Genomic DNA, 20,167 nt, shown 5'->3' on the forward strand with positions numbered 1-20,167 from the left:
TTGAACTCGGGTTTGACATGGGGTGCTAGTATCAGGTTTGGACCCAGTTTGAAAAAACATGTTTCACAAAAAGGACTCTTCTAAACTGAATGAAATACTAATTAAACACTTCTAAACTAATTAGACTACAAATTAAAAAGTTCTAAACAAAACTAAACACTCAAAAACACATGAAAGAACTTGAAATATGTGATTTTTTTCTTTATTTTTAATTTAAAGCAGTTTCTCAAAAACACCAATAAGAATGAGTTTTTAATGCAATTTTTTGAAAGATCATGCATAAAAAGGAATGAATAAAATGCACAACTGATGCATGATCAAGTGGTAGATGCTTTGAGTAGAAAAACAGTGAGCCTTGCAAGCCTTATTAGCAGCGAGTGACGATTACTAGAAGACTTGATCGATTGGAGGCCTTTCGCCACTGACACAGGTTACATTCAGATAGCAGGTTTAGCAGTACAAACGAAACTTATGCATTGAATCATTGCACTACATAAGGGCTCCTCAACGATTTTCTTAGACTGATGTAGAGGGTTTTAAAAAAATGCAGGTTGCTCTTTTTTCGAGTCTTCTTATGCTAAATCTGTCTTTTCGAAAGCGCTGTCTTGCTGATTTTTTTTTTTGTTAATCTTGACATGCTTCTTTATGGGCTTTTCCCTGTTTTGCTCTTGAAAGACACTTTTCTTGGACCCGGTCCGACTTGTTCTGCTACCATTTTTGTCATCATTTTCTGAAATAGACTGTACATGGCTAGATCAACATCATCTTCCACTTCTTGACCATGTCTCCTAGATGATCTTGAAGAATTCATTTCTTCTGCACTGTTGTACTGTGGAAGAACTGTCTTTTTCCAAGACCTCGTCTGAACCATATCACAATGCCAATGCTTTCTCTGCAGAATAAAGAAATGGTTAGACTTATAAAAGACTTTGAAAAAAAAGTTTAGTAAATAAAGTAATAAATAAGTAGAAATTGGAGTCAAGTCGATAATTAAAAAAATATATTTTATTACCAGAGATTGAGTCATCACAAAAATTACAACAATTAAGTTATCACTCCCAATTAAAATATGCCTTGTCACCTCAACTAGGTGTCATAAGAAAAACCATACCGAGGCTCAATAAAGATTACATGAATTAGATATTCAATAAAATAACAAATTTTTAATCATTTTCATATTAAAAAATCGCGTCTTAAGATCCTTTGAGTCTGACCCACTTTTTAATAGAATCGTATCCGCACCCTCTTATCTGGAAAGCAGTAGATATTGTATAGTAAAGAAAGTAGAATATCCCAACTTATCATCTTACTTTTCTGGATAAGTGGATGTATCCAAAGACCACCTTACACTACAGTAGTGGCACGCCGACCTTGATGAGTAGAAGCCGAACTTCCGAAGTTCCAATCACGTCCATTTCAACTCCTTCCAGAGGATTCCGAAGCTAAGTAGGACAGGGACCTCACCAACGATGTCACTCGTTTCTTTTCCCTCCACAAACCTTCTCCGCCCCTCTTCTTCTCCTTCTCCTTTTCCTTATTCTTCTTCTTCTGTACTGAGAGAAGCTCACAGAAGACCCTCCTTCTTAGGCCTCCCCCCCAAGAGAAGCGGCAACAAGAATGACGTTGCTTTTATGCCTAGAGAGATCAGTGGTGGAAGAGGAAGGAAACCGTCTTCGTCTTCGCTCTTGCTCTGCAGAGCTCAGCTGTACGATCAGATCGCCCCCACAGCCTCCGCCGTCTATGGAATTCTTCTTCTCGGCGGTGGCCTCTTTGCTTGTATGTACTTTCTTGCCTTCCTTTCCACCCCCACCAAAGAGTCGGGCTCTCTGCGTGAACTTGGTTGTTGTTTTCTTGAAGCCGAGAGAGTGCATTGACTATGCATTTCGGATGAAGATGCCCATCTTTCGATCATTGGGGGAAGATGGGGTTTTCTCCCTTTTGAAGAATATGATGGCCCATCTCACTTTACTCTTGCTGCATTTCGTGTCATCATACCCTTCTCCAACTTCGCTTAAACATTTTCAATCCGATAGATGAACAATGGGGTTTCTGAGATTTGAGTGAAGTCTCTCTCTCTCTCTCTAAGTTGTGTTTTATCTTACTTGTGGGATGTGATTACAGATACACGATCGGGAAGTAAGGGATCGATTCTTGGAGGAGCGGCTGGTGCTATTCTAATGGCAACTGTTCGTAAAGCGCTTTCTCTTATTGAACTTCCAGTGCCTTCATAGTCTATTCATTCAGCATGGCTATCTTTATTTTAATTCTTCACCTGCATGATGTACTTTTCTTCTTCTTCTTCTTTCTTTTAATTTTGATCGTGTCAGTTCAGTTTGGTTCTTTTTCTACTGTTCCGAAGGTTGTGACCCGAGAGTGTCTTTCATGATTGTACCATGGTTCAATGAGGAATAACAAAAGGGGAAATGAAAAAAAAAAAACTAGGCAGGCACATGTTAAATGCTAACGGGCTTTTGTTGAATGATTAATGCTGTCAAAGAACTTATGTATGGGCTTGATTCAGCGAGTTGGATTCAAAGATGAACAAGGCAAAAATATAGGAAAGCATGGCTGCAACTGGTTCCTTTCAAGGTATGCTTTTCTTGAATAGGGATTCAGCTATGTACCATGTTCAGTTGCTTGATCCATACCCCTTCATAACACAAGACCTGTGATGCAACTTGGATTTAGATTAATCACTCCGGAAATGCGAAACTGTACACAGAAGACATAATGAAGCTAGGGCATAGCCTTATTTGCATCAATGATGAGATGACTCTAAGTTTCTATGCATTTCTCAGCTATCACCAATGCTTAAGGATTGAAACAGTACACTAGGATATGCTATTAAAATTTAGCTTTGAGTGACAGGCCAGGACTTCACATAAAGGAATAGGGGCAATGGCTACTTGTATCTCAGATTATTCTTTAGACAGGTTTGTTGAATATGTATATACACTGTTTTGTATCACTATAAAGATAAGCATATCACAAAGCTCCTTATGTGTGGGATCTCTGTGAGATTTGCCCGCAACAAGAAAAAGAAAACAAAATATGCATATCTATCTTGGAGACTGGGTATGGTTAGATGTATCAAAGATGAAACGCAAAGGGTTTTAGTCAAAGATGAGGAGATTAAGGAGAGATGGAAAGATTATTTTGATAAGCTATTTAATGAAAGGCATGCTCAGGATCTTGGAGACTTGTCCATTCCTTTTCATGAGATGAATCGTGACTTCATGCGCAAGATTCAAAAGAAAGAAATTGCAGAGGCTTTGAAGAAAATGAAATCAAGAAGGGCAGTTGGCCCAGATGGTATACCTATCGAGGCTTGAAAATGCTTGGGAGAGAAAGGTTTAGAATGGTTGACAAATCTTTTTAACAAGATTTGGCAGACAAATAAGATGCTTAATGAGTGGATGAAGAGTACTTTGGTGCCTCTATATAAGAATAAAGGTGATATACAAGATTGCACAAACTATCGTGGTATAAAACTCATGAGTCATACTATGAAACTTTGGGAGAGGGTGATTGAGTCTAGGTTGAGGAAGGTTGTCATGATATCGGAGAATCAATTTGGTTTTATGCCTGAAAGATCAACTATGGAAGCTATACATCTTCTTAGACAACTTATTGAGAGAAATAGAGAGAGGAACAAAGATTTGCATATGATTTTTATTGATTTGGAGAAAGCATACGATAGAGTACCTAGGGACGTTCTCTGGTGGACAATGATGAAGAAAGGTGTTTCTCTTAAGTATATTAGTATAATTAAAGATATGTATGAAGGAGTAGTAACCAATGTCCGCACTTGTGGAGGGGTAACAACCAATTTTCCTATAACGGTTGGGTTACATCAAGGATCTGCTTTAAGCCCTTTCCTATTTGCTATAGTGATGGATGAGCTTACGAGATCAATTCAAGAAAATGTGCCGTGGTGTATGTTGTTTGCTGATGATATTGTTTTGATTGATGAGTCTAGAGCTGAGGTTAATGCTGAGTTAGAATTATGGAGACAGACATTGGAAGCAAGCGGTTTTAAGTTGAGTAAGAGTAAGACAGAATACATGGAATGTCGGTTTAGTAAGCAACGGAGTAGTGATGGGAGTGTAGTGAAGCTTGGTGAGCAAGAAATACCGGTGGATGATTGTTTCAAATATTTGGGATCTATCATTCAAAAGTATGGAGAAATTGGTGGAGATGTAAATCATAGGATAAAGGTTAGGTGGATGAAATGGAAAAGTGCAACTGGAGTGTTGTGCGATCGTAGAATGCCATTGCGGTTGAAGGGAAAGTTTTATAGGACGACTATTTGGCCCGCTCTACTATATGGTACGGAATGTTGGGCTGCCAAGAGACATCATATTCAAAAAATGAGTGTAGCTGAGATGCGTATGCTGAGATGGATGTGTGAAAATACAATAAAAGATAAGATTCGGAACGAGGAGATACGTAAGAAGGTAGGCGTTGCACCCATTGAAAATAAGATGAGAGAGAATCGTTTACGGTGGTTTGGACATATTTGGCGAAGGCCTAATGATGCTTCAGTTAGAAGGATGGAGAAATGGGAAAATATATTAGTTAAAAGAGGTCGGGGTAGGCCTAGGAAGACATGGATGGAGGTGATAGGAAAGGATATGAATGCTTTGAACCTCACCAAGGACATGGCATTGGATAGAAATGATTGGAGGAGAAGGATTCATGTGGAAGACCCAAAATGATTTTCTTTTTTGGTTCATATCGCTGACCCCAATTGTTTTGGGATGAAGGCGTAGTTGTTGTTGTATCTTGGCTTTTTATTTTTAGCAGCTGGTTTCCTGTGTTTGAGCTTTGGATGAGCCATATTCTTTATTCTTAACCACTTTTTGAGAAAAAAACTCCCGTAAAAAACCAGGCCAAGAAATTGCTGACAACAAGATTTTTGGCTATATGTTCAACTGATAGAATTGGCTAATTTTCATTTGCTGTGAAATTTTTCCATCTAGGGTTGAAAGTTGTTCCATCTCACATCTTAGAACAAGTTGATTTATGAAGGCTTTGGGCTTGTGGTTGATTTTTAATGTCTGACATTTATATCCTAAATTGTGCAAGCAGATCCGATAATTTGCATCTTAAAAGGTTCAAGGCCATCATCATGCAGTTTGGTTGTTTATTTCTATGTTTTTTCTCTCATCCATTGAGATAACATAAAAATTTGGTGTTTTGATTTGCAACATAAAGGGTACCTTTTCATCAGAAAAAACATATAGGGCACCTTTGAGTGCTGGCCTTTCATGTAGCTATGGAAGTTGACCTTGTCAAGAAGCACATCTATTTGTTTTTACTGCTCATGTTGATATTCAAGTGAGCATTGCAGCAAAGCTGCTTACACATTCAAAACACCAATTGCTGAAAACTAAAGCTGCTTATTCGTTAACCTTGTTGTCCAAGAATGATTTGCACCAAAGTTAGAACAAAATAACTGAATGTGGTGCCAAACTACATTCTGCAGGTGACTGCAGTCAGTTAGATAAACAAGAAATGACAAGGGAATGGACCAATGTTGTGAAAAGCATTGAGGCGTAGTGTAGCGTTCCACCAAAAACTAAAGCGAGGTGTAAAGCGTAAGCCTTAAATTTTTTTACTTGAAAAAAATATTTAAAAATATCTACAAATACAAACAAATAAAAAAATGCTTTATTGATGAAGCAACAACCAATAAAAAATAAAAAATCTCAAATAAATACCAAAAAATATGAGATTAACATATAAAAGTAACATAAATGCAACTAGATTTGTGTTAAACATTCTAAAGATTTACTATATTTTTGTGTTCAGCATGTAAAAGAGCATCTCTTACTAGATTTGACTTGTTTAAAGTGGGTAACACTGCAAATGGTTCTTTCAGAAGGAAGAGCTTATTGAAATATAGGTTTAAACAAATTATAGGTTTATGGAAAATCTGTTCTTTCGCAGCATAGATTTTAATATAGAAAATTGCGCTAATGAAATGATGACAATAATTTTAAAAAAATGCTCTATAAGTTGGGCTCCAAACATTCAATATACACATACTACCGAAATTGCAGTTCAGCTTTGTTTAGATAATTACAGCAAATGTCAAGATACATCAAGAGGAAATTTTCAATACATTGCATGTGGCAACAGCCACCTGATCAGATTTATTTTTCCACACAAACTGTGGGTCAAGAAATTATTACTCGGTAGAACATAAATTGTCGAAGAGCTTATGCACGTATCTCGCAATAACACAGTGTCATTCCTTCTACCACGCACACACACATAGGATACTGTTAGAAAGTGACTTTGAATATATTAGGTTCAATAATGAACCCATGCACATGCACATGAAGTGCGAATAAACCCACTCAATGGAACAACACAAGCACATCATGTGCTAATACATAAACCCATAAAAGGGGTAAATATGACTTAAAGTCATAAGTTGAATATTATTGAAGAAAAAGGAAGAAGAGGGTAAAAACCCTATACAATGGAGCAAATGCTCCTCCAAAGAGTGAAGAATACAAAGGGGGAGACCCCTATTTATAACACAAGAGAGGAGTCACGTAGGGGGCTCCCAAAGGAGTCGTTGGGAGCCCCCAACGATCACATTTGTGACCGTTGGGGGCTCCCCAACGACTCTTTGGGGAGCCTCCCTAGGTGGCGCAAACCACAAAAAATAATAAAAAAAGAAACTAAAAAATAAAAGAAAAATTACATGCATATTTCAATTGGAATATGCGTAAAATGACAAATTACAAGAATACCCTTGAGGGTATTTTAGGAAGAGAAAAAATATATATTTTTATATATATATATAAATAGAGATACGTATACATATATATATATGTGTACGTATCTTTATATATATATATATATAAATATATACATGTATATTTAAGGATTATATTTCAACATACATATATGTATATGAGTACACATATTTTAACACCCCCCCTCAATCTTTGCGGGGAAACGAAAAGATTGAAAAAAGGCGCAAGACTCCAAGAGGCTTCCGTAAGGATGCTATTGAAACTTGTAAATGCCTTCTTCCAATTGCCTTCTAATGGTGAACATATGTCCCGATCCATTCGGGGTACTTCCTTTTATCCTATCTCCAAGATCCTGTGGAATAACAACAAAGAAACAAGTAAAACATATCTTTGCACTTACTCAAATGGAACAGTTCTAACAAGATTAATTGAAACCATATCGGATGACACATCCGCAAAACAATGGTGCAAAAATATAACTTATGCATAGAAATTTGAAGCACATGATAGGATAATTATTTTAGCATGAAAAGTAAATTTAGAAAACCAAAGTTTCAAAATCATACATCATGTTAAAGAGTGAGCGGAAGCAAATTATGCGGGAATGAATTGCAAGAATGCATAATGCATTCATAAGGTCCAACATTGGACAATCATAACCCCATAATGGGGAATAACACAATGGTCCCCTAAGAGACACAACAATAAGCCTACGAAGAGGCATAAGTTACATATGCTTTATTGAATGAGAGCCTAAAAGGCCATAAAGAGCATATGCATATACTATCATGAAATGAATTAATACTTAAAGGAATCATTAATGAACATGCTTCAAACATGTAATGAAGTGCCAAACAAGAGAAACGAAGTCTCCAAACATACTTTAGACAAAATGAACACAAGAGTTCAAAAGGTTTTAAATCCATTTAGGAGGCAAAATAATGAGTGTTATTTGAGTAGAGAACCTTATACATTTAGAAAAATCTCACTCAAATGACAAAAAACTCATTTTTCATATCAAATACAAAAGTGGCCAAAAATATCAATTTGATTTTAAAATATGCATATCAAATATATGATTCACTTGTACCTAAAAGAAAGTGACATATGAAATTTCATAAATAGTTCATCCATTACAAGCAACTACCTCGTTAGTCTTCCAAAAGCCCATAAATCAAGTGTATAAGCTACTAGATCAAGAATAAATATAATGCCATTAAAGGCCAAAGACACACATAAAGGTGTGCCAAAGAACCTCTTGTCTACATGTAATAATACTTGAAATGAGTGCATCAACGATAAGAACAAGAGAATACCCGCCAACATGAACCAAAAGCATCTCTTGTCTACGTAAAAATACACTCAAGATCAAGTATGTTCAGCTACTAGATCAAGAGTATCAAGTCAACCATGGGCTAAAACACAATACGTCTCTTGTCTACATAAGATGACACTTGAAATGAGTGAAAGAAGCCAACCATGGGCATACATCTCAGCGACTAGAACAAGGACACAAATGTCAACATAGGCTAAAATCACACACCATGGTGTGAATCAACGTGCCTTGTCTACATATAATAGCACTCAAGACAAGTGTGTTCAGTTACTAGACCAAGAGAACAAAAAGCCAACAAAGGGCTACCAACACACGAATGTGTAATAAAATTCTTGTCTACATATGATGACACTTAGATAAGGGGCATAAAAGGAGAAGACTTTTGATGCAATAAAACTTGTAATGAAAAACATATAAATAAAACCTTGAAATAATATTCTTCAAAAAGAATACCCATAACAATATCATTTTGGAATAAATACACACACCAAGAACACTTGTGCACAAAAGCACAAAACATAAATGTGCAAATGCACTCATATGATTCATAAACAATAAAAGGTTGGGCAATAATCTCCAAAATCTTGATTTTAATATACCTTAAAACATTTAAGGTTTCAAACACCATATATCCATCACATTTACATGTAAATGAGAGCATCCATTAGATCAATGGCAAAAAAAATGAGTGACACACTCATAATTAGAAATCATATAACAAATCATTTTAGAGTCCCAAGGTGCCCATAACTCACCTCAACAAACATCTCTAATATAACAATAATAAGGCAAAAAACAATGATGCATTAAAAAAAAACATGTGATGGACAAATATAAATGCCACAAAAAGGTAATAAACACTTTAGGAATCATTTTTTAAAGAAAAGAGGACCGATTAAAAATTGAATCAAAGGTCCAATATAATCAATCACAATAATATGCTTTATAACAACAATTTTGCATAAACACGAATTATGCTTAATCTTCAAAAGAAGTCTTTTATACAAAAAAGACTTATTATGCAACTAACACAATTATGAAATATTAAGCAACATCATGCGTAAGGACCGATTTGGAATAATCAAAAAGTCAAAAACAAGCCTCAACTATGATAGATATAAAGTGCAATTAAATGCACACCAAATGATAATAGATGCACTTTTATGCAATGCAAGATTTTTAAATGACAATAATCTTGAATGAGCAAATAATAAACTTAGGCCAATATAGGCATTCATAAAGATGGTGAAGTTTGAAAATCTTATGAAATCCACTATTGTAACTTAAAAAATGATGCTCACAACCAATCTCAAAAGATCCACAAAGGGTTACAAGTATTAATGAATCTTTGAAGGATATTATGCAAGGGAAAAGATACTCACAAACGATCTTCTCGCAACAACCATAAAATCTTCATAAAAGAGTATATACTCACAAGAAGATTATAAGGACCGAAAGGCTCCTTAAAGAGAGCTCAAAACACACAAAATTCCCAAAGAAGGGGGAAACTCCACTAAAGTGAGAGAAATCCCAACAAAGAAGAATAATAGATTTGTTAAAAAACCTTATGATAAAGTAAGATTGTACTATGGCATAAATCTATAAAATTAAACATTTATTGAGGAAAAATTCAAAAGCTTTTAAGTTATATCAAAAAACATGACTTAATAGATTATTACCAACTCCTAATGTAATAAGTACGCAACAAACATTAGTGAAGACCATAAATTTTATAATGAGACAAGCTCTTTAAATCAAATTGAAAAATCTTGTAAGAGTATAAAGATGCAAAGAAAATCACCATATTCCATAAGACTATTTTAAAACTTAATTCAACCGGAATTATATAAAAAAAAACTTTCTTAATTAAATGTTGCTCATATAAAAAGGACACATTAGGTAAGTGAATCAAAACTTATTAAGGAATTTTTCATATATGCCAAGCATTTTTCGAAAAACTACATCTCACAAACATTTTAATCTTAACATACCTTTCTTTAAAGACTTACCATATATAAAAGGTATTCTTATAAACAAAGTTAGGTTCAAAATATAAATTCAAGGCTCCAATGGTCATAAATCTTTACCGACCCATTAAGTTTCGAGCAATCATATATCTAATTTTTCGCCAAACAAGTTCTCATTTTAAAAATTTTCAAAGAAAAACATACGAAAAAGTATGTATACGAAAAAGATTCAATAGAGTATCAAGTAACTCAAATTTTTATAAAAGGACATAATGACAAAGAGTACACATAAAAAAAGAACATATTAAAATTTTCATACAATACTTAAAAAATAGAATGCATACCGAATAACTTTAAGAAAGAAAAGAGAGAGAAATGAATACTTCACCATTTTTCTTTAAAAATTTCTTGAATACCACGCTTCCCGATGCACCAAAGAGCAACTCGATCTCAACCTTGATGATACCATGTTAGAAAGTGACTTTGAATATATTAGGTTCAATAATGAACCCATACACATGCACATGAAGTGCGAATAAACCCACTCAATGGAACAACACAAGCACATCATGTGCTAATACATAAACCCATAAAAGGGGTAAATATGACTTAAAGTCATAAGTTGAATATTATTGAAGAAAAAGGAAGAAGAGGGTAAAAACCCTATACAATGGAGCAAATGCTCCTCCAAAGAGTGAAGAATACAAAGGGGGAGACCCCTATTTATAACACAAGAGAGGAGCCACATAGGGTGCTCCCAAAGGAGTCGTTGGGAGCCCCCAACGATCACATTTGTGACCGTTGGGGGCTCCCCAACGACTCTTTGGGGAGCCTCCCTAGGTGGCGCAAACCACAAAAAATAATAAAAAAAGAAACTAAAAAATAAAAGAAAAATTACATGCATATTCCAATTGGAATATGCGTATGATGACAAATTACAAGAATACCCTTGAGGGTATTTTAGGAAGAGAAAATATATATTTATATATATATATAAATAGAGATACGTATACATATATATATGTATACATATCTTTATATATATATATATATATAAATATATACATGTACATTTAAGGATTATATTTCAACATACATATATGTGTATGAGTACACATATTTTAACAGATACATGGTCTGCCCTGAAAGAAAGAAAATATAAAAATCTGGAGTAAACTGGTAGGGGTTCTTCTAAGTTTCTAACCCCAGCTTCCAAACGAAAAACAAGTACCAGACAGTTGAATATATTTGAAAAGTATGCCTTCTTCTTCTCGAAGCAGAAGAGAAAAAGAAAATAAGAACAAAAGGAAGAAGAAGAGAGAATAAAAAAAGAACAGAAGACTATGGTCAAGATACATCAAGAGAGAAGTTCAAAAAAAGAAAAAGAAAATAAGAACAAAAGGAAAAAAAAGAGAGAAAAAGAAAGGAAAAAAGAGAAAAGGGTCGGCGTACCTGGTTGGGGTCGTGCCTGGTTGAGTTGAGCCTTCTTCTTCTCCTCGATGCAGTTGAGACCCGAGAGAGAGAACAAAGAGAGATGAGAGAGGACAAATGAGAGAGACGAGAGCGTACCTGATTGAGGTCAAGGCTTCGAGCCTTCTTCTTCTTCTCCTTGCTGCAGTCGAGACCCGTGAACAAAGAGCGAGAGGCGAGAGATACGAGAGACGAGAAGTAGAGCGAGAGAGATAGGGAGAGGGAGCATGGAGAGAGCGAGAGCAGGCATATAGCAAGAGGGGGAAGGGAGAGAAAGTAGGGGAAAAGAGAGGCCCCAACCCTAATTAGGGGTCGGGGCACCTCTTTTTTCTTAAAAAGCGTGTGCTTCATGTTGAGGCGTGCTTTGTCGTAAGGCGTACACCTTGGGGCAAATATGTTATTTTTTAGCGCCTCAAAGTAAAAGGCCCCTCGCCTTGAGGCGAGGAATGCCTTTTGCGCCTTGAGGCACATTTTTAATAACACTGGAATGGACTAACATCATATATTCCTAAGCGCTATTATCATGGAGCTTTGGTTAATGATAACATAAAAGGGGAAATATTGTTCAGAAGTCATGAAATATATGTTTGACATAGACCAACAGTGTCTTGTTTCTTCAATGTCAACCCTTAACCTTATGAAAATGGAAATTATCGTTTTTACTAGACATTTTCTTCAAATTGGTATATCTCATTTCATTCACTAATTTGTTCGGCAGGCCTACTTTCTGATGCAAGTTCCTGGAACAAGAGATATTGGTGATGCGTTTGGATTTGGATCTGCTCTCATCTTTTCTGCTGTATTTGGTGAGAACTTTATGATTCACTTTTGTCTTTTATTATTATGTGCTTTTAGTAATTTTTCAGTTGTACGGTTGTTTTCAGATGACAATTGAGAACACAATTTTTTCTTCCTGTTACAGGGATCAGATTGGCGGCTACTCGTAAATTGTTTCCTTCAGGCCTTCTTTTGGGCCTTTCTGTTTGTGCATTGGCTGTCTTCTTTTCAGCATATATGCATGACAAGTACATCATCAATAATCCCTCTATCATGTGAATCACCTTCTTCATGTTGATGTGAACAACCGAAGTGTTTTATTTCATGTAAGCTTCAGGTTCTAAGTGTTTTTCATTCACTTATGTTTATTCAGTCAGGGCTGTTATGGATCTACTTTTTGCAGTTTCCATTGGATTGCTTTTCATTTTCCAAATATGAAAAGGAAGGACAACCTTCCTGTTATCATTATCCTTTCTGGTCTGCTGTGAACCATTTAACCTTGTCAGTTTAATTAAATCAATCTCTGCATTGACTTTTGCTGCCATAAATAAATAGGATGCCGGCAGAGATGTAGTAAAATTCGTTGGCTGTTCAGTATTATTCATTGCCAAAGAATCACTCTAAATTTTACTAAAATCAAATCTTTATTCTATAAAAATGGCTTCACAAACTAACGAAACACCCATCTTGAAACCGCAATCTAGATGCAAATGGCCGAATAAATTATGAGAATAGCAGCAGCAGCAGTTTGGTCCAATATGCCCGGATCTTACTGGAACCTTTGCCTTACAATGAAACTAAGGCGTGAATAATTGCTGCGGAAAAAGCAACCATGATCATCTTGTTTGCTGGGGTCATATCTGCAGAACTTGGCTGGCTTGTTGATGTTTTAGAAACTGCATGACCAAGAGATAAATGAATGGATTAGTGATGAAGAGAGTTGGTATATCTTTTCTTTCCATCATACTAAAGGAAAATTTGAAGTTCCAGTGTTTTAGACTGTTCTTAATGAAGAGTTTCACTGTCCAAACATTAAGCTGTCCTGAGAATTCTTGATTTGTCTTGTATCAGTAATGAAAAGAGGACGTATTTTAAATGGCAATTTGTATCTTTTTTTCTCAAGTAAGCTATTCGGTATTTACTGAAGTCCTGGATTTTATCAGCGAACCGTGAATTTAGTTCTAGGAAAACCTTTTGTGTTAAAGCTGAAAACTAACTGAATAATACACCAAGATTCTGATAGTTTGCTGCCAATAATGAGAACTGAAGCTGATTACAGGATTGAGGTAACTTACGTGCACTGCAAGCTGCCACACTGACATTCTCTCCACACCTCTGTGGTAGCTGCGCGGCTTGAGCTATGTTAATCCCAGACTGAGTGGTTGATGATGAACTATTTAGCAGGTTGCAGAGGCATACAGGATCAGATTGTATAACTGATTTCAGTGGGTCACAGCAGCTGCTCGAAGGGGTGGATGTAGAATTGAGGTATTGGAGACATGGGACCAGCTTGTTCAGACAGGATGTGTCTTGGGCACTGGTGACCGATACTGAAATGGCAATAATCATTACCAACATGCGTATCTTCTCCATCTTTGCCTGTAAAGGTGATGCTATTGTAGTTCTTGCACTTTTGATGATTCCACTTTGCAGGGTGGTGTTTATAAAGAGTTTCCTGCCTGGGTTTTTCAAGAAAAACCGCATCTTATTAGGTTAGCTGTTGAGGTTGGCCGTTAGATTTGTTGATCTAACATGTGGGTTTGGTTGACTTGTATAGGGGGGTAAATGATTCTGTTGGTGCTTATATTATGATTTAGTTAATTAATTACAAAAGATAGTACTATTTGGTTTGGCAACTGTGACATATTTTAGGTGGTGGTGGTGTTTATTTGGCCTCTGACCAAGTCATACTAAAATAAAATAACAATGTTGATTCTTATAAAGAAAAATGATCTGCTGGGAATCCTTAACGTGGTAAGAATCTGATGTTGGTACGATCATTACTAGATGATTGTGATGTCATTTCTGCACCTGGAATCTACGTTATTTAAGTGCATCTATTATTATAGAGGCAGCGGTTGATAATAATCAAGTATCCCACCACTTGCTCCTATTTATGGACCCATCTCACTGTAATTTGTGTTCTTTTTGGATGGAAAAAATTCAGAAAATTTAAAATAAAAATGAATAAAAATACAAAAAGTAGATTGCATTAACGTTATATAAAAAGATGATAAAGTTGTGACCAATTTATAGAAAAAGGGATGGATTATACATACTGTGATTTTATTAGAAATCTCAATTTTGGAAATTTATTAAGCATTTGACTTTGTTACAACCATGAGGTCCTTTTGTTTTTAAATTTTTTCAAAATAACTAGTTATAACGCCAAAGTCTCCATTATTTCATGTGTTGGTTGTACCAAATAAAAGGCTATTTCAAGAAAACTCTCTACAATTCACATGGCAACAATTAACTATCAAGATTCAAGACCGTTTTTTTTAACAAAAACCTGCAATATAAGCATTACTCTTGGCCGAGCCCAAAGAAAAATTCTCCGTATTTTCGATACACAATAATAGTAATAAAGGAAGTGTTTCTAAATTAAAAAAAATTGCGCCAGTCAAGGTATAAATTTTCTGACCAACAAATCAACCCTTGGAACACAATTCGCATTAAAGTTTCACTTCCACTGTACGAACAAGGGAAAATTTTGCTTTTTTCTTTCACAATTGAATGCCCTGAGCGATGTGATGAGTAGGGATGCACACTAGCCGAGCCTGAGCTGTTCGAACTCGGCTCGGTCCAAAATATTTCTGTTCAAGCTGGTCTCAAGCTTGAATAGTTTTCTTCGGACTCTGATCCGAACCAAGCTTCAAGGCATAAAAAAAAATTATCTTTCAAAATTATCTTTAAAGGTGGATTTTGAACCCTAATCCCTCAAAAAGTTTCCCAAGTGACCCACCACTAAGCCAAAGCTTATAATTCAGACATTTACACTGAAAATAATATATACATAATAAAAGTACTCTATAAAAAGTTAAAAGCAGAATTCAAACTATGAACCTTTAGATAAGAACCAAACGGCCTAACCATTACAGTAACAATAACTTGCTGTTTTTTTTTGCAAACATATTATATATATACTTGTATCCGAGTTTTATCGAGCTCGGTAGGCTGATCAAGCTCGGCTCGTTTCCTTGTCCAAGCCTTAGAATCATGTTCAAGCTTGGTTCATTTAAATCATGGACGAGCTTAACCGTGCTGAGTCTGAGCCAACCTCGAGCCTATATATATATATATATATATATATATATATATATGTGTGTGTGTGTGTGTGTGTGTGTGTGTGTGTGTGTGGCTCAAACCCAATGTTGGTCTCCAGCAACTCAGGGCTAAACTCTTCAGTCTGAGGTCTACATTTTGATGAGAAGACCAAGCTCATTCCCTGATTCAAACCTTTAAAACCCACTGGATGGTTCATGCCTGTGTGCTCCTTTAAAAACCTTTATCAGTTGCCATGTGAGATGCACATGCTCTTTTGTTTTTAATTCCATTTGAATGATCACTTAAAGATTAATTTGATGCCAAAATACATGCAAAAAGATATAGAAAATTGCATCCTGTAATGCAATTATACAAAAAAAGCCTTCCTTTTGTGGTTTGCAGTAGAAGAAACAAGGAAGAAGAATGGGAGGTAACTAGGTTTTCAATGCCTTCTCTTCACATTGTCGATTTGGGTAATCATCCACTTGTTCAATGCTTGGTTGGGTCTGTTTAGCGTGGCTTTCAACTTATTTTGCCTGATCGGATAGCACCAAACAAATTACGACTCAAATTCAAATATTTATGAGGGAGAGTCGGACGTGTGAGGCTTTTTCCAAATATTATCAAGTGCTTTGAAAGTCACTCTTGCTCCAAGTTGTTCATGTTGAGGCCATTGAGTGTTCATGTCACTACAAGAAAATAAGTTATTACCGACCATAAAACTACCGATGATAAATTATCATCATCAATAATACATTAATCTCAACAATAAAAAATATCGTAGTAAAAATACCTATAGCCGATGACATAATGCCACCACTCTTATTTCGTCGGTAATATGAATAGGAACACACAAAAGATAGTCGAGACTAGATATTACTGACGATATTATCATCTTTCAAATATGATAATAATTAATCATCGCCTATTATCCTTTATATTTTTCATAGTATAGATGACGATAGTTATAGTCGCATATATTCTTATTCTTTATGTAAATATACGATGACAATATCATCAAATTTAAATATATACGTGATGATATTTATCATCATAGATTAATTTTGGTGCATACCAACATATTGACGATGATAATTATCGTTGTCAATAGAATATAAATAATCTGCATATTAACGATAGTAATTATCGTCGTCAATATGCACACGATGATAATTATCGCTGTCAATAGATTACAAATGACCAACATATTGACGACGATAATAATTATCATCAACATGCTATTATTTGTAATCTATTGACGATGATATATAATTATCATTGTCAATATGTATAAATGATTAGTATAATGACAACCATAATTATTGTCGTCAATATATTGATTATTTGTAATCTATTAGCGACAATAATTATCCTTATCAATATACTACCAATAGATTACAAATCATCAGCATATTGACAACGATAATTATCGTCATCAAATATATGCTATTATTTGTAATCTATTGATGACAATACTTATCGTTGTTAATATGTTGTCAATAGATTATAAATGATTAGTATAATGATGACAATAATTATAATTGCCAATATGTCAATTATTTATAAACTATTGATGACTATAATTATCGTCGTCAATATGTTGTTAATAAATTACAAATCATCAACATATTGGTGACGATAATTATCATCATTAGTATGATATTATTTGTAATCTATTGACGACTATAATTATCATCGTCAATATGATGTCACTAGATTATAAATGATCAGTATAATGACGACAATAATTATGGTCGCCAATATATTGATTATTTGTACTCTATTGACAACGATAATTATCGTCGTTAATATATTATCAATAAATTACAAATCTTTTGCATATTGATGATGATAATTATTGTCATCAATATGATATTATTTATAATCTATTGATGATGATAATTATCGAATTATCATCGTCAATATGCTGGCAATAAATTATAAATGATCAGTATAATGATGACGATAATTATGGTCACCAATATATCGATTATTTGTACTCTATTGACGGTGACAATTATCATTATCAATGTGTTGCCAATAGATTATAAATCATCAACATATTGGCAATGATAATTATCGTTATCAGTATGATATTATTTGTAATCTATTGACGATGATAATTATCATCATCAATATGTTGTCAATAGATTATAAATAATTGGTATAATGACAATGATAATTATGGTATCAATATGTTGATTATTTATAATCTATTAATGATGATAATTACCATCGTAAATATGTTGTTAATAGATTATAAATGATTAGTATAATGACAATGATAATTATGGTCGTCAATATATTGATTATCTATAATTTATTGATGACGATAATTATCATCGTCAATATGCTGTCAATAGATTATAAATCATTAGCATATTGACAATGATAATTATCATCATCAATATGCTATCATTTGTATTCAATGGATAACAATAATGATCATTGTTAATATGTTGTCAATATATTATAAATAATTAGTATAATGATAATGATAATTATCGCCATCAATATGCCAATTATTTGTAATCTATGGACGATGATAATTATCGTCGTTAATATGGTGTCAATAGATTACAAATGATTAACATATTGATGATGCAAATTATCATCATAAATATGTTGATTATTTATAATCTATTGACGACGATAATTATCATGTCCATATCTAAATTAGTATGCACCGAGATTTTCATAGTTTTTTTTTAATTTTTTTCTAAAATTTTACAGTACGAATGCGATCTAGATGCATGGTTTGATACAAATAGACTCTTGGATCATCCGATTACGATATATAAGAATGACTTTTTAAGGCTTGAAAATCAATGGCTCAAAATTTTTGTAAATATGCAAGCATAAAAAACCATATTTCTTGATACGATTATGATGATCCAATAATCGATTTCAAGAAAGTGGACCACACCGAATGTATCTGTAGGGTTAGATTTACAAAAAAACCAATGAAAATTTCGGTTCATGCCAGTTTACATGTTATAGTTTCCCTTGATCTAGGGTAACTAAAATATGTAAGCTTGTATGCACCAAGATTTTCAAAGATTTTTTTTTCTAAAATTTCATCATACGGATGTAATCTAGATGCATGGTTTTATAAAAACAAACTCTTGGATCATTCGATTATGATGTATAATAAGGATCTTTTAAGGGTTGAAAATTAATGGCGCCATTTTTTTTTTTAAATATGCAAGCATAAAAAATCACATATTGATCTGATTACGATGATCCAATAGTCGATCCCAAGCAAATGTACCACACTGAATGCATCTTCATGGTTAGTTTAAAAAAAAAACTATGAAAGTCTTGGTTCATACCAGTTTACATGTTACCATTTTTCTTGATCTAGGGTAACTAAAATATGAAAGATAATCAAATATGTAAATTTGTATGCACTAAGATTTTCATAGGTTTTTTTAATTTTTTTTTTAAATATCATTGTACGAATGCAATCTAGATGCATGGTTTTATAAAAAAAAGACTCTCAGATCATCCAATTATGATGTGTAAGAAGGATCTTTTAAGGCTTGAAAATCAACGACTCATAATTTTTGTAAACATGCAAGTATAAAAAATCACATTTTTTGGTCCAATTACGATGATCCAATAGTCTATCCCAAGAAAATGGACCATACCAAATGCATCTTTAGGGTTAAATTTGCGAAAAAACCTATAAAAATCTTGGTTCATATCAGTTTACATGTTACAATTTTCCTTGATCCAGAGTAACTAAAATATGTAAACCGGTCAAATATGTAAACTGGTATGGACCAAGATTTTCATAGTTTTTTTTTTCTAAAATTTCACCTTATGAATGCGATCTAGATGCATGGTTTTATAAAAATAGACTCTTCGACCATCCAATTACGATATATAAGAAGAAACTTTTAAGGCTTGAAATTCAATGACTCAGATTTTTTGTAAACATGCAAGCATAAAAAATCACATTTCTTGATCTTATTACAATGATCCAATAGTTGTTTTCAAGCAAATGGACGACACCAAATGCATTTGCAGGGTTGGTATAACACCTGTGAATTTTGTATATTTTAACTTTTAAATTCAAGCAAAATGTAAGTTAAATTTAGGTTAAGTCTAATTGAACTAGGACTCTGGTTAGATCCGTTATGATCCATAGATCTCGTAGGAGATTTGATTTGGTGATTTTGGGTTGGTTCAAAAAATATATTTTTTTTAAAATAGACCGACACCTATTTTGGATTTTTAAACTTGAATTGGATCTCAGATATTCTAATAATTGGATTCCAGATGTTCTAATGTTGGATATTCTAATAAATAAACCTTAATGTGAACTTAGATTTATTTTAGATTTAAATTGGTATATTGGACCCATAGGGTGAGACACTCTATCATTGCTGTTCTGGCAAAAATTTCAGCCAATCAGTGTCTCACCTATTAAATCAGAGTCGACCTTGATGTTCTTCATCTCGAGGGCATTGAGATCGACTATTTATATACTCAAATTGGTGGTGATATACATGTTCTATAGTCGGTCAAAATTCATGCCTAATTGTAGGTCAGAAATTAGCATTTTCCAGCGT

The 20,167-nt window shown here is 34.1% G+C and overlaps 1 protein-coding gene across 1 annotated transcript; it reads left to right on the forward strand.

The window, feature by feature from the left end:
* Positions 1-1,331: 1,331 nt before the first annotated feature.
* Positions 1,332-12,712, forward strand: LOC149832568 (Transmembrane proteins 14C). The gene is made up of 4 exons (XM_090014584.1): positions 1,332-1,776; positions 2,122-2,186; positions 12,265-12,352; positions 12,469-12,712. The coding sequence occupies exons 1-4, from the start codon at positions 1,470-1,472 to the stop codon at positions 12,600-12,602; spliced, it is 594 nt and encodes a 197-aa protein (XP_089870710.1). The 5' UTR covers positions 1,332-1,469; the 3' UTR covers positions 12,603-12,712.
* Positions 12,713-20,167: the final 7,455 nt, after the last annotated feature.

Source organism: Nuphar pumila, chromosome 7 (assembly GCF_984573655.1).
Source record: "Nuphar pumila chromosome 7, dmNupPumi1.hap1.1, whole genome shotgun sequence".
NCBI lineage: Eukaryota > Viridiplantae > Streptophyta > Magnoliopsida > Nymphaeales > Nymphaeaceae > Nuphar > Nuphar pumila.